The 16,053-nt window shown below is 38.0% G+C and overlaps 1 protein-coding gene and 2 long non-coding RNA genes across 3 annotated transcripts in view; all 3 read left to right on the top strand.

Annotated features, from left to right (window-relative positions):
* Positions 1–16,053, top strand: part of LOC309506498 — a 301,633-nt gene that overhangs the window by 161,938 nt on the left and 123,642 nt on the right. The window lies entirely within an intron of this gene.
* Positions 1,299–16,053, top strand: part of LOC309506365 (uncharacterized protein) — a 43,475-nt gene continuing 28,720 nt past the window's right edge. The window contains exon 1 of the mRNA XM_082180254.1: positions 1,299–1,574. Within this exon, the coding sequence (XP_082036380.1) occupies positions 1,490–1,574 (85 nt within the window). The 5' untranslated portion in view covers positions 1,299–1,489. The remainder of the gene's footprint in view (positions 1,575–16,053) is intronic.
* On the top strand, positions 13,731–15,586 carry LOC309506488. Its single transcript, XR_014208799.1, has 3 exons — positions 13,731–14,071; positions 14,550–14,590; positions 15,206–15,586. It is a non-coding gene; the product is annotated as an uncharacterized lncRNA (long non-coding RNA).

Raw genomic sequence — 16,053 nt, 5'->3', positions numbered from 1 at the left:
CTCGTCAGGGACATTGGGGATGGAGAAACCCACCCAAATTAACTTCGGTTAAACAGGCGTATGATAATTTGGGTAAATGTGTAAGTTAGATGTATGCTTTTATAATAAATTGTCTGTCTATCTATCTGTCTATCTATCTATCTATCTATCTATCTATCTATCTATCTATCGTAATAATGTATGATTTGCAAAAATGAAAACTGCTGCTTCTGTGTAGATGAGAGAATCAAAGTGCGCATTGTGCACACGCTACATTGATTATGGCCAAGCATGCGCCCTTAAAATAGCATATGAATAACATGCGCAACGCGCCACTGACTTTAAACTATTTTTTCCTGGTTAGTGGCGCAATTGTTTTCTAAACCTGCAAAATAGCATGAAGGAACGTTTGCGCCGGAACACGCCTCCTCTTTGCGCTGAACCGCCCCCGGGAGCGCAAGTGTATTTCTTAGTTAACCGACGTGCGTCTGTGGAGGGAAAAGTCCGCTTTGCGCGGGTGCAAAATAGGAATGATACATGCGTCGGTGTACAAAGTCAATTGCGCTGGGTGCAAGATAGGGCTCCTTGACCTTGACTTGACGTCCACTGCACTAGCCAGTGGAATAAGTCAGAGCAATTTTTCGTCTGTTATGGGGACAGTAACGGGGGCGGCCGCCACCAAGCAGACCATATCACATTGGGTCAGGGATGCTATTGCTTTTGCCTATGAGGCGCGCGGTCAAGTTCCGCCAACGGGTCTAAGGGCTCACTCCACCAGGGGGGTCGCCTCCTCTACTGCTCTGGCAAGGGCTGCCCCCCTGCAATTTGTTTGTGATGTGACAGGCTGGTCCTCTCCGCACACATTCATAAGATTTTATAGTTTGGATGTTCATGCCACTCCGGTCTCACATGTTCTCGAGCTAATCTCAAGCTAATGTCTAGGGCCTTCTTGCGTTCTTGTGAGCACACCTACACAACCGTAAGGGGTCCAGACACTTTCAAGCATGGCGTATTTTAGGTATTTTCTTTCCCAATGCGCTAAGCAGTGCAGCATCTCATTCCGCTTTTTCAGGGAACAGGGTTACAATCAAGTAGCCCGGATCGTTTTCTATTATTAAATCAGGGTTCACTTGAAAATTCACATTTATCCTCCTTGATAAGAACTGAAATGAAATTTCAAATATGAAAATTCTGTAATTTGTTTTCAGCCTGTTGACACCAATATAACAATTTAATGTGCCAATTTAATGAAGATCTCAGACATCACCATAATGAATGAGCTGAAAACAGGGAACATTTGGAGACAAAGAGGTTTTTCAGCAGCAGTTTAACATGATGGCCCTGTACTTTTTAAATGCAGATTGGATAAAAACACAGTGATCACAGTTCACACCTGCAGTGAAGCCCCTCCCACAACAATTCACCAATAAATACTGGGAATATTCCCATCATCCTACAAGAGAAGGACAAACTCCAGGAGTAGCAGCTGAAATCTGTGTGACTGTTAAAGATGGAGTTTATTAAAGAGGAGATTGAAGACATGAGTGATCCAGAACCATCCAGAATAAAACATGAAGATACTGAGGAACAAATAGGTTAGTGTCCATTCTTGATTCTTCATATTAAAGCTTCAGTTCAACAGATCTAGTTAATGGGAATTATGAGCATTATAATTATATTAACAGAGAAAATGCAACTCAACGATCATACATTTATTATAATCTGACGTCTGTTTGATTGTATTAACAAGGGAATGACAAAACTAACCTTTGGCACATTAAAGATCTGATACTTGATACTTGTAAAAATCCCTGATCTCTTGTTTTCTGCTATTAAATCAAGGTTCAGTTGAATTTTCACATTTATCCTCCTTCAACTAAATCTAATATGTTTAATTTAGACCAGATGGAGGTGGAGCAAAGACACAAACTATATGAAGTTGAGGAGGAACATTGCAACATCAAAACTCAAAAGAGTTTTTCATTGACGGAAAATTGTAAACGGCAACAAAAAACACATAATGAGGTGAGAGATCATGTGTGTTGTGACTGTGGGAAGAGCTTTACTACATCTGGAAATCTGAATGTGCACCAGAGGATTCATACTGGAGAAAAACCTTACAAGTGCTCATATTGTGACAAGAGTTTCACTGAGTCTAGAAACCTGAAATCACACAAGCGAGTTCATACTGGAGAGAAGGCGTACGACTGTACTGAGTGTGAGAAGAGTTTCAAAAGTAAAACTGAACTCAGTATTCATCTGCACGTTCACACTGGAGAAAAGCCATATAACTGTGATCAGTGTGGTAAAGATTTTAAATTATTATCACATCTAAAAAGACACCAGATAATGCACACAAAAGAGAGCCCTTATGCATGTTCATTTTGTGGAGAGACTTTTTCACGGCTACAACATTGTAAACGGCACCAGAAAACACACACCGGTGAGAAAGATAATGTGTGTTTGGACTGTGGGAAGAGCTTTACTAGAGCTGACCATCTGAAAAATCATCAAAGAATTCATACTGGAGAAAAACTTTACAAGTGCTCATTATGTGACCAGAGTTTCACTCAGTCTGGAAACCTGAAATCACACGAGCGAATTCATACTGGAGAAAAGCCTTACAAGTGCTCATATTGTGACAAGAGTTTCACTCAGTCTGCAACCCTGAAATCACACGAGCGAGTTCATACTGGAGAGATGCTGTACTACTGCACTGAGTGTGAGAAGAGTTTTAGACATTCAAGAAGCCTTCTCAGGCACATGAGGAATTATCATAAGTGGTCACAATGAGCAACATTTCATTTTCATGTCAAATAAATAAAGTCAAGTAAATGGTGTGAGATGAACAAAATATGGTGTTGCTCCCAAAAGCACAATGTAATCTAGTTTAACTTTGTGAATTTGGTGAAATGCTTAGAAAAGAGTGGTGTTTGAAGCTTCAGAATAGTTTTTTACAGTGTCAATAATTATTTGTATCTTTCCTACTTGGTAAAAATAGTAAAATCTGCTTGAATAAGACATATTCATGTAATTTACTTATTTACTTATGTTTACTATATTGTGTGGATTGTAAAGAGTCGGTGGCTGTAGTTAGAAAATAATAGACGCTGTAAAATGTTAAACAATTAAAAACCAGAAAAAAGTTCATTGTTTTCTTGATTTAGAAATGGATTCATTTTAAATGCCATTAAAGCTGCTGCAGTTGCAAGAGTTTACAAAGATAAAGGATTTACAAGACAGACATGACAACATTCACTGGTGTGTAATTTGATTTGTATCATGAAAGTTCAATGACAAAACATCCAAATCACCAGATTCTCTTGTTTGATTATATATTTAACTTACACACAACTTTTATTTAAATATAAAAACACACATTTTATGGCTGACATATTTGTTCAAGAATTATTTCAATTAGTTTAAATGCATGATGATCACTGGCTGTTTGGCTTAGTTAAAGGATTACTTCACTTTCAAATAAAAATTTCCTGATAACTTACTCACTCCCATGTCATCCAAGATGTCCATTTCTTTCTTTCTTCAGTCGTAAAGAAATTCAGGTTTTTGAGGAAAACATTCCAGGATTTTTCTCCATATAATGGACTTTAATGGCATCCAATATTTTGAAGGTTCAAATATCAGTCTCAATGCAGCTTCAAAGTCTCTACATGATCCTAGCCGAAAAAATAAGGGTCTGATCTAGCGAAACGATTGGTAATTTTCCCAAAAAAAAAAATATATTATTAACTACAAATACCTATCATGTACCATCTCTGAGATGTGCCACGCATTGTGTCATCAGTGTCAGGTTTCAGACAAGAAGCAAACAGGAAGGTAAGTATGTAATGTAATTTATTCAGCAGAATGGATCGGTTCCAGAGATAACGGTGAGTAAGCAGATGATAGACAGTTTATGATGACTTAGCTGTAGAATAACAATGTCTCTCTTGCAGGTGATGATGACTGGGATCAAAAGCATACAGCAGCAGGTTGAAGAAGGTCGGTGATTCAGGTAAGTGTCAGGATACGAGAGGTGAGTCTGTGTGTCCATGTAGAGACGAGACCAGACGAGGACTGAAGGGGTGAGTGCAGTTTATGAACGGTGAGCTGGTGATGGGATCCAGGTGGTGGTGATTAGAACTCGGGTGATAGTGAACGAGTGGGTGGAGTGAATGATGATGGTGATTGAGGACTGATTGAGGGTGTAATCCTGACAGTACACCTTCTGTCCTGGCTGGTACTGAGGAGTATCACTTCGCCGACGGTCCGCTTGATCTTTATGCCTCCGCACTGCCTGTTGGAGGTGCACATGAGCTGAGTCCCATACCCCCTCGCTCTGATGGAACCAGAAATCGACAGCTGGAACCTCAGAGGGCTCACCCGACCAAGGGAAGAGAGGAGGTTGATATCCGAGGATACACTGGAAGGGGGTGAGCCCGGTGGTGTTCTGTCTGAGGGAGTTCTGGGCGTATTCCGCCCAGGGGAGGTATTGGTTCCAGCTGTCTTGGTACTGGTGGCAGTAGGTCCTCAGGTAGCGTCCGATCTCTTGGATCTTCCGCTCAGTCTGGCCGTTGGTCTGTGGGTGATATCCAGATGATAAACTGACGGTAACTCCAAGGAGTTTGAAGAAGGCATGCCAGACACGTGAAATAAATTGAGGTCCTCGATCGGAAACTATATCTTCAGGAATTATGAAATTACGAAAGACGTGGTGGATTAGAGCCTCAGCAGTACCAAGAGCTGTGGGAAGACCAGGTAGGGGTATAAGTTTGCATCCCTTGGAAAATCTGTCGACTACGACAAGTACACAAGTGTTCCCTTTGGAGAGAGGAAGATCGGTCATACAATCCACACCGATATGAGACCATGGACGTCTGGGAATGGGTAGTGGTACAAGTTTGCCTTCAGGTAGTTTACGGGGAGTGTTGGTGATGGCGCAGACTGAGCATCCCTTGATGTAACGGGAAACGTCCCTGGAGATGGACGGCCACCAGTACCGTTGATTGAGGAGCGAGAGGGTACGCTTGCTACCTGGATGTCCAGAGCCCGGAGCTGTATGAGCTGAGTCCAGAAGGGAAGTACGCAGATGTTGAGGAACGTAGGTGAGCCCTTCTGGACCTCCCAGCGGAGCAGGATGGCGATGGTTCTCCTGCGTGATCTGCTCATCGATATCCCAGAGGATGGGGCTTAGGATTACGGCTGGAGGGAGAATGGGTTCCGGAGTCTGATCGTCGGTGGAAGGATGATAGAGACGGGATAGAGCATCTGCTCTGCAGTTCCTACTCCCAGGTCGGTAGGTGACTATAAAGTCAAATCGAGTGAAGAAGAGGGCCCAACGGGCTTGACGAGGATTCAATATCTTAGCTTCTCTGAGGTATTCCAAGTTGCGGTGATCAGTGATGACCTCAAACTGATGGTTGGCTCCCTCCAGCCAATGCCTCCATTCCTCCAGGGCTAGTTTGATAGCGAGCATTTCCCGGTTGCCGATGTTATAATTACACTCCGCCGGGGACAGCTTTTTAGAGAAGAAGGCACATGGAAGGAGTTTGGGAGGCTCACCCTGCCGCTGAGATAGGACCGCTCCAACCCCTGTGGATGAGGCATCAACCTCGACGACAAATGGAATACCTGGATTGGGATGAGCGAGGATTGGAGCGGTCGTGAAGGCTTCTCTGAGGCGTTGGAAAGCCTGGATGGCATCGGGTGACAAGAACAGAGACTTGGGCCGGCATTTCAGAGCTGAAGTAAGGGGTGCACTGATGGAGCTGTAGTTATTGATGAATCTTCAATAGAAATTAGCGAAACCAAGGAATCTTTGAAGTTCTTTAACGGATGATGGTATTGCCCAGTTCTGAATGGTTTCCACCTTCCTCTGGTCCCTCTGGATGCCATGTTGGTCAATGATGTAGCCCAGGAATTGAACGGTGGTGGTGTGGAACTCACATTTTTCCAGTTTCAAGTACAATTGATGTTTTCTCAAAGTTTCCAGCACCTTGATGACGTGTTGATGATGTTCTGAGAGGGTAGATGAGTAGATGAGGATGTCGTCGATGTACACTATGACAAAACGATTGAGGTGTTCACGAAAGATCTCATTCATATACCCCTGGAAGACAGCGGGAGCGTTGGAAAGCCCAAAGGGCATAACCTGATATTCGTAGTGGCGAATACGGATGAGGTTATAGGCACTCCTGAGATCAAGTTTAGAGAAGATACGGGCTCCGCGCAGCTGTTCCAGAGCTGCTGGGACCAGAGGAAGGGGATAGCTGAATTTGACAGTCTGAGAGTTGAGGTTCCTGTAGTCGATGCACGGCCTCAAGCCTCCGTCCTTTTTACCCACAAAGAAGAAATGAGATGAACAAAATATGGTGTTGGTCCCAAAAGCACAATGTCATCTAGTTTAACCCCTTAAACCGGAAGTGTCGCTGGCGGGACACCCCACACTTTTTATTATTCATTATTCATAAAAAAATTAATAATCAAATTACTAAGCTGAATGGAACAACACAAAATAGGTATCATTTTAAAGCTTAGAATCTCACTTTGATCAACTCCTAACGAGTGCTGAGTTATTCCTCTAAAACGTGTGTACCCCCCGTAGGCGCCACCTAGCTGCAAAATTAATACTCATAATATTTTCAAAAATATTACCTTGATCAACTTTGAGTCTGAAATTTACAATGAATGTAGCCAATTTGAAGAACTCCTAAGTATTGCTGAGTTATTTGCTGATAAATAGAATCTTTTTTTTCATAATCTATAAAGTACTTTTTTTGTACTATGTACTGCAATGTGTCAAAAACATCATACATCTCATGAAATCGTTGAAAATGGCACTTTATTTTTTACAGCATATTATTACAATTAAAATGAGCCCAAAATTAACTTAATCTATTGCAATGACTCAACAAAAAGGCTACCTTTGTTCCAAATGCTGTAACTTTTGAGTACTTTATGTGATCACCACAAAATTTGATCCAGATGCAGCTCACATTTAGAGGAACTTCCCCAAAAAAGAATTTCCCCCTACCGTATTTCCTTCCCGAGTTATTGTATGTCAAACAAGAGAGATATGGAAAATCATAATAAAAAATTATATATATATATTAGGGCTGGGAATCGATTAAAAAAAATTAACTAATTAATTGCACAATTTCTGTAATTAATTGCAATTAATTGCGCTTCCCCCAAGCTTGTAATCATCAATATTTAAACTTAGAATCACCTAATTAAACAACACAGGAAAAAAAGGGAACAGAAAATAGCCCTATATTAAAATATTAAACATCAATATATCAATATATTATTCTTTTTCAATAATCAATCAACATAATCAATTTAACAGATTATTATTATTATTATTATTTTATTAATTATTAAAACAAAATATAGTCCTACAAAGCTATTATTACCAGAGCATGTGATCAGAGCAGGTCATTTTACCATTGTTGCCCAGCATGGCTATACCAGCTCAGCAAACAGAAGTCAACAGAGAAATTTCACGTTACTTGAGTGGACTTTACTTTTCCAGTGCTTAGTACATGATTGAAGCCTTTGGGCCGTTAACGACAGAGCCGCCGACACACATACACACACACACACACACACACACACACACACGGAACGGAGAGCTCGCCGCTGCTGGGCCATTAACGACAGAGCGAGCCGACACACACACACACACACACGCACGCGGAGCACAGAGCGCGCCGACCGACCGACACACACACACACTCACGCGCGCGTGCGCGCGGAGCACAGAGCGCGACGCACATACCGAGCGGAAAAGACCCGCTCATGAAAGCTGCCCGAGAATGAAACCTTACCGCCGAACATGGAGGGGCGGGACGGCATATTTCGGCCTTTTTAATAGCAGACGCAACAGGAAATCATTAAAACGAGGCAAAAAAAAAAAGTGCTGCGTCAATTGCGTTATTTTTTTTTTACGCGTTAAACATTTCAAATTAATCGCAAAGATTAACGCGTTAATTCCCCCAGCCCTAATATATATATATTTTTTTTGTATTTATCAGCAGTTTCTCGGCAGGAGAATGTCCAAATGTAATGTAATTTATATTTTCCTATCTTTTGACTCTCCTTGTCATAGTTTTGGAGTTATACATTTTTATTTTTGTGTGTGTCACAAAGACAAAACAAAACTACCTTCAGGGTGTAAGGGGTTAACTTTGTGAGTTTGGTGAAATGCTTAGAAAAGAGTGGTGTTTGAAGCTTCAGAATAGTTTTTACTGTGTTAATAATTATTTGTATCTTTCCTACTTGGTAAAAATGGCAAAATCTGCTTGAATAAGACATATTCATGTAATTTACTTATTTACTAATGTTTACTATATTGTGTGGATTGTAAAGAGTTGTTGACTGTAGTTAGAAAATAATAGACACTGTAAAATGTTAAAGAATTAAAAAACTGAAAAATAAAGTTGATTGTTTTCTTGATTTAGAAATGGATTCATTTTAAATGCCATTAAAGCTGCTGCAGTTGCAAGTGTGTACAAAGATAAAGGATTTACAAGACAGACATGACAACATTCACTGGTGTGTAATTTGATTTGTATCACACTGTAAAAAAAAATCCTAATTTTACAGAGAATAACTCTAAATTTTTTAGAGTATTTTTCTGTTATTTTAAATTATATTCAAAACTCTGTAAAATTACAAACAATATCTGTAAATTAATTAATTGACTGTTAATTTAAGGATTATATCATTAATGACAAATTACAGTAATTCTTATTTTTTTTCACAGGACAATTACTGTATTATTTATACAGTATTTTTCTGTTTTTTTAAATTACATACAAAACTCTGTAAAATTACAAACAATATCTGTAAATTAATTAATTGACTGTTAATTTAAGGATTATATCATTAATGACAAATTACAGTAATTCTTATTTTTTTCACAGGACAATTACTGTATTATTTATACAGTATTTTTCAGTTTTTTTTCAATTACATACACAACTCTGTAAAATTACAAACAATATCTGTAAATTAATTAATTGACTGTTAATTTAAGGATTATATCATTAATGACAAATTACAGTAATTCTTATTTTTTTCACAGGACAATTACTGTATTATTTATACAGTATTTTTCTGTTTTTTTAAATTACATATAAAGTTGTGTAAAATTACAATAAAATTGTGTAATTAAATATGTAGCTCATTATATTAAAGGTTTATATCCATACTAACACTTTAACATATTTCCTTGTCATTTTAAAGTAAATGTTAGTTTTACATTTAAGTGTATTTTTACATTTAAACTCTGTAATTCTGGATACAAATTTAATGCAAGCAAACTGCACAATTATTGTTAAATTGACCTTGCTGGTCAGACAGCAGGCCAACAGGGATCATGGTGGAACATGGTGGAATTAGGTCCTCCTGGGAAGTTTGTATTCATGAGGTTTTACTATTTATTTTTTTATGTTTTAAATTAATTTATGAAGCCACTGTATCATTACATATTATATTGCTATATTATAATGCTCATATTTTGTGCAGGCATTAGCTTACTTCATTGCAAATAGAAAAGCCTGACAATGTCACTGCAACAGTATAAGTATTGTGGTATTCCTCAATGTTTCGCACTGACACACCCCTAACTCTTCAAGATCTGGGTTAAAGAAAATTCTGAGCTTCCTACTCATATTTTTATCATTGTGGTGGTGTTTATGTGCGTTCAACTCGTAAATACGATCTTTATGACATGACTTGAATGCACCAATAGCTCTAGCTTAGGGACAATCCACACAAATACTCTTAAATGACATTACAGACTGTCGCAGCGAGAAGTTCTTTGTCCTGTATCAACGCTAAAGGCCTAACCACTGCAGTCAACACCTTGGAGTAGCCTATCCATGCTGTTAAATAAAAGGTCTGTAGACAAGGGTTAGGGTTAGGGTTAGAGTTAGGGTTAACCTTAACCCTAACCCAGACCCCGTTTCACATTACTGGTGTGCATCTTGAGACAAAACAATGGCACTGACATATTTTAAGATAAGTCAGTGGAAGTTGCTTTCATGTAAAACAGCTGAAATGTGCATTTTAGTCTGGGACTACAGGCTTAAGCCTTGCTTGTGAAACCCGGGGTATGTTGCAACTTGTATAGAATTATGCCAATGTTAGCAAAGTGTTGTGTTGGACAGAGGATTAACCCTAAACCAACAGGTTGTGTAACAGTGCCACACAAGGTGAAAAGCAAGACATTATTAGGCATTAGAGTGTTTCTAAAGGAAAGGACAATAATTTGTTAAAGTGCAAAAGGGTCATTATGGGTCACATGGATGTAACTAATGTCACCCAGAGTATACCAATCCATTAGTTTTTCATATGTCTATACAGAATTTTACATGAATACATTATGCAGTGTTTGCTCTGTTTAATATATAATCTGTTTGCTCTGTTAAATTGCTGTTTAGCAGAGCAGTGGTAAATATATGTTGTTTATATATGTTGTTTTATATATATAATTTTTAATCATACACTGCAATGAAAACACCATTTAACCAATTGAATAAATATAACAGCCAGCCTACAAATACAGCTAAATAAATAGAACGTGTATATTTTTTCCTATTCTTTCTTTTAAAACATGTCATCTTTTCTTGTAGTTGCAATGTTACCACATTATTGGCTGTCTCTTCGAGTTGTTTTGAGCATGATTGGTTATTCAGTATGGAGGTATTTTTGGTGCAAAACTACTGAACGCCTGTGACAGTGGAATTTGAAGTTGTAGAGAATAGCCACACATGTGTATCAGTAAATTTGAAGTCACAGAGAGAAATGTTTTAAGAGTTGCAAACTTGTAGACTTTTTTTTATCTTCCACAAACACAACACAACACAACAGTTACACCTTCTCAAATTCTTCATTGCAGGTGCACAAATCCTATTCTACAAATCACAAATTAAGAAACTCATACGCTCACATTTTTGCTACAGTTGCTGCAGTGAATATGGTGCAAAACGCATTTACACACCCGCATCAAGAAATGTGAAGTCTCGGAGAAATTTTGCTCATCTGCAAATCAGTATGTGAATTCATCCAATGAGAGTTGCACACTTGTAGAATATTTTCTCACAAATGTCTTGTATATTTTTCTAGCACAAACACAAGTACATAACTACAGCTGCTTGAATCTGCTGCGACCAATCTCAAACACTGTTTTTAGCTTTCAAGTGACAAGTTTCACGCGCTCTCCCTTTTGCACCAAGTGCACCTCGAAATGTGGGGCAAAAGTGAGTTGTGCATCTGTAGAGGCAGTGGGCGGAGCCTACATGAATATTCATGAGTTTCCCGGGCATGCGCGTGGAACTGCTCATTCTAGTTCACGCTCCTCGTTTCTCAGCAGGTTTAATGGATTAATTTCAAAAAAGGTAAATATAGTTTCAGCGCGATCTTAAACTACAATTGTGTATCGTTTTGTTAAATTCATAATGTTTTTATTAATTCGTCACTGACTGAATGATTGCTGACATTCACTTCGTGTAGGCCTATATACAGTAGCTACAGCAAACTTCAACTCGCCGTATAAATTGCACCTTGCGAAGCTTTAAAACTGTGGCTTTTACTAATTATTATCATTTGTTGATTGCAATAAATTAAATAAACCTTCACAAATGTATCTGTGGGCTAACACTTTTTAAAATATATATAATATATCCTGGTGTGATTGTTCTTAAATTCTTGTTCGTTTAAATAAGCCAAATCATTTAAGACCAAACTCAAGCATGAATGTGTTGCTTTAATACATACGTACAATTTGGATTAAACAAAATTGTATGGACAAAAGTGGATAAATTACATTTGATACAACTAGGTTACTGTAAATGAGAAACAAAAAACACTTAACATTATTTTACGGAATATAATAAGCCACCAATTTGATGTTCTAAAAAAAAATATTTACAAACATACTGGCAAAATAATGTAACAATATTATTTTTAATGTTTTGATTGCAAGGTGTGCTTGTGCTGGTTTTGATTTAATAATATATACACGGTTCAAAAGTTTGGTATTAGTAAGGTTCTACCTATAAGGTACCAAGACTACATTTATCTGAAAAACAGTAATATTGTGAAATATTTTTATCAACTGTCTTCTATTTTAATGTTTTAAAAAAAATATTGTGATGGCAGAGCTCATTTTACTCTAGATTTCAGTGTCACATGACCCTTCAGAAATCATTCTAATACTGATTTGCTGCTCAAGAAACATCTGATTATTATCACAGTTGAAAATGGTTGTGCTGCTTAATGAAGTGTGGAAATTGACCTTGCCTGCTATAAAAGTATAACATTTCTTAAATCATAGTGATTCCAAACTTTTGTCATGCAAATCTTAAATACCAGAATGTCATGTTTTAACATTGATCCAACAAAGTTTAAAGGTTTCATTTTCAAGAGTTCAAGTCAGAAGTAGATCATGCATTTGTATCAATGGTCATCATTGTGTATCATCCAGGCACACAGAGCAACACATAAGGTCAAAGAAAGAACATGACAACGAGAAACATCAGTATAGGGTGCAGAATGTTTATTTGGACATGGATATGGTTGTGGAGTTATTTCCCAGAGATTATTGCCAGAGATGACACAGTTGTAAAGCTTCATAAGGTAAGGTATCAGAAGAGCTTAGCAATAAATAAATTAAATGGTAATGGTTCATGTATTTAGGAATATTCTGCTCTTCTGTTGGAAATAAGTGTTGCTGTAGCCTAATCATTCAGGTGTTCTGGAATTTTTGGTTTTACGGTAAAAGTGGAACGTTATTTATTTTTAATTTTTTTTATTGCAGTGACATTCAACAAATGATAACAAAAGACAGTTTAAAGCATTGCAATGTACAGAGGAAAAGCACAACGAAATGAACGAGTTGAAGTTTGCTGTGCTTTATAAACTAGGCCTACACGAAGTGAATGCCAGCAATCATTCAGTCAGTGACGAATTAATAAAAACATTATGAATTTAACAAAACGATACACAATTGTAGTTTAAGTTCGCGCTGAAACTATATTTACCTTTTTTGAAATAATCCATTAAACCTGCTGAGAAACGAGGAGCGTGAACTAGAATGAGCAGTTCCACGCGCATGCCCGGGAAACTCATGAATATTCATGTAGGCTCCGCCCACTGCCTCTACAGATGCACAACTCACTTTTGCCCCACATTTCGAGGTGCACTTGGTGCAAAAGGGAGAGCGCGCGAAACTTGTCACTTGAAAGCTAAAAACAGTGTTTGAGATTGGTCGCAGCAGATTCAAGCAGCTGTAGTTATGTACTTGTGTTTGTGCTAGAAAAATATACAAGACATTTGTGAGAAAATATTCTACAAGTGTGCAACTCTCATTGGATGAATTCACATACTGATTTGCAGATGAGCAAAATTTCTCCGAGACTTCACATTTCTTGATGCGGGTGTGTAAATGCGTTTTGCACCATATTCACTGCAGCAACTGTAGCAAAAATGTGAGCGTATGAGTTTCTTAATTTGTGATTTGTAGAATAGGATTTGTGCACCTGCAATGAAGAATTTGAGAAGGTGTAACTGTTGTGTTGTGTTTGTGGAAGATAAAAAAAAGTCTACAAGTTTGCAACTCTTAAAACATTTCTCTCTGTGACTTCAAATTTACTGATACACATGTGTGGCTATTCTCTACAACTTCAAATTCCACTGTCACAGGCGTTCAGTAGTTTTGCACCAAAAATACCTCCATAATTCAGACTGTCATCCAGGAATCTGGCCAATGACAGCTATGCGCGCCTTTTACTCGTCATGTTTGAATATTCGTCTGTTGGAGTGAGTGAGTGTGTGTGTGTGTGTGTGTGTGTGTGTGTGTGTGTGTGTGTGTGTGTGTGTGTGTGTGTGTGTGTGTGTGTGTGTTGCTGCTGCTTGGGATATGTGGCTTTTTACGTTATACTGTTTAAAACATGGATTATTTTACATCGGACAGCTACATTTTTATTTTGTGCGAGTTGCGGGATGTAAATGAAGAACAAACAAGGAATATATATGGACAACGCATTTTAACAACGTGTAACGGACATATTGCAATCTGCGGAAGGTAAATAACTTTTTATTTTATAAAAACAATTCTGCTACATCAAAATATAGTGTGTTAAATTGATAATCTAAACGCGATTAGAGCAATATCGATATTAGTACATGTTTCAATGTATTAGGCTAATGTTATGTGTTGCTAGCATGTGTATTGTCAGCTAACTTAGGTTAAAAAAAAAACCCTCAGCATAGGAGCTTTACAATGACTGAGAACATTGTCTCTTTAGACAGAGAGGAACTCGAACCACACTCTTTGACTCTAGAAGAATAGGCTATGCAAACTAGGCTTTTGAATAGTTGTTGATCGTGGGATATAACGTTAGCTGCTAGGCCTAACGTCACCGATCAGTCATCATAATATGTTTTGAGTAACGTTATATGAGTTGGGGAGTAAAATTTTGCAAGCTTTCGCAAATGTCTCTGTTAGTAAAATGCTAATAGCTAATATTGCTGTGTATGTGTGTGTTTCCCTCGTGATCCAGAAATCATTTGGAATGATCCAGCCACATGATCTTCAGATGCAGTGAGTATTGTTATATTAAAATACACGTGAAATAGAGGCAGAACATGTAAACTCTGCTCAAAGGCACACTGATTCAAACCCGCAATATTTTACCTATCTTCTTGAGTTTACAGGCCTAGCTGTCGCTGACCCAAAAATAAATGTCCTTTCAAAATGAAAGTATTTTCAAACCTGTATGACTTCTGTGAAACACAAGAATATTGGGAATAAAACAACATTGGAACCCATTGTATGGCAAAACAAAACAATGAAGGCATTTCTCAAGATATCTTAATTAAGGTTATACAAAATAAATTCATACAGTTTTGGAACAACATGGAGTAAATAATGAGAGAACTCTATTTTTTGGATGAGCTGTTCTTTTAAGGACGTGTTCCCAGGGTCCTTTGATAAATTAACCATGGTTTTTATTATTGTAAAAGTTTATAAACCATGTTTTTATGGTGGATTGATTACAATACTTTGTTACCATTTAGTTAGTGTAGCAAAACCATGGTTAATGTTAGTAAGGGTTCTCCAGATTTATGTAACACTTAAGGAACACGTTAAAAAGGGGTCTTATGTCACCCAGATCAATAGTCTGTTAACACACTTTTTAAAAAATATATTTTTTAGATCAAGCCTTGGAACAATGTTTACGGAGCAGAACAGGCACCAACAGAGAAACAAGCCCATCACTAGTAAGTATCCACTGCAGTATATAAAACAAAACAAAAATTATCTATTTTTTTTCTCCCTCGTGCCATCCCAGATGTATATCTGACTTTCTTTCCACAGAGATTTTTTGACAAATTATCCATTATTGTAAGCCGATATAGCCTAATGCAAGTGCATGCTCCAGAAACTACATACAGCCTACAAACAGCTGCTGTGTTGTTCACACAGGAAGTTTTCTGCACTTATCATATGAGCTTTACAATGCTCTTGGATTATTGTCAGGATGTGTGTTTGGACTTTTTTGACCTTCAGCATTTTGTTGTCTATTCACTTGCATTATTCGACACACAAACACAAGACATGGATAATTTTTCTAAAAGTCTAGTTTATTTTTTCTAAAATTTGTGTTCATCTGAAGAAAGAAAATCATCTACCTTTCGGACGGCATAAGGGAGAGTAAATGTGTTATGGTAAGAATGATGGAAGACCAGGGCGGAATGCAGTTAACAGTCTTTAATGAAGAAAGGAAATAGTCCTCAATAATTGAACACAAATCACAGGCTTAAGTCAGAGCCAGAACAGAAACTGCCAGACGACTGGTACATAAGAAAAACAGCATCAACCTCCACGGGGACAGAGGCAGGAACCCAGAGAAGCACTCAGCCAGTCAGGAGATGTGAGACAGCAGATAGGGCGAGCAGCAGTGAGCAGGCACAGAACAGGTACTCTGCAAACAGGCACAGCTGGATAATTCACAGTCTGATGGCAGTATTACTCACAGTAGAATTAAAGGTTTCTCTATCCAC

The sequence above is a fragment of the Leuciscus leuciscus genome (genome assembly GCF_965113295.1).
Source record: "Leuciscus leuciscus genome assembly, chromosome: 9".
Lineage (NCBI taxonomy): Eukaryota > Metazoa > Chordata > Actinopteri > Cypriniformes > Leuciscidae > Leuciscus > Leuciscus leuciscus.
This window is presented reverse-complemented; position numbering and strand designations above follow the sequence as displayed.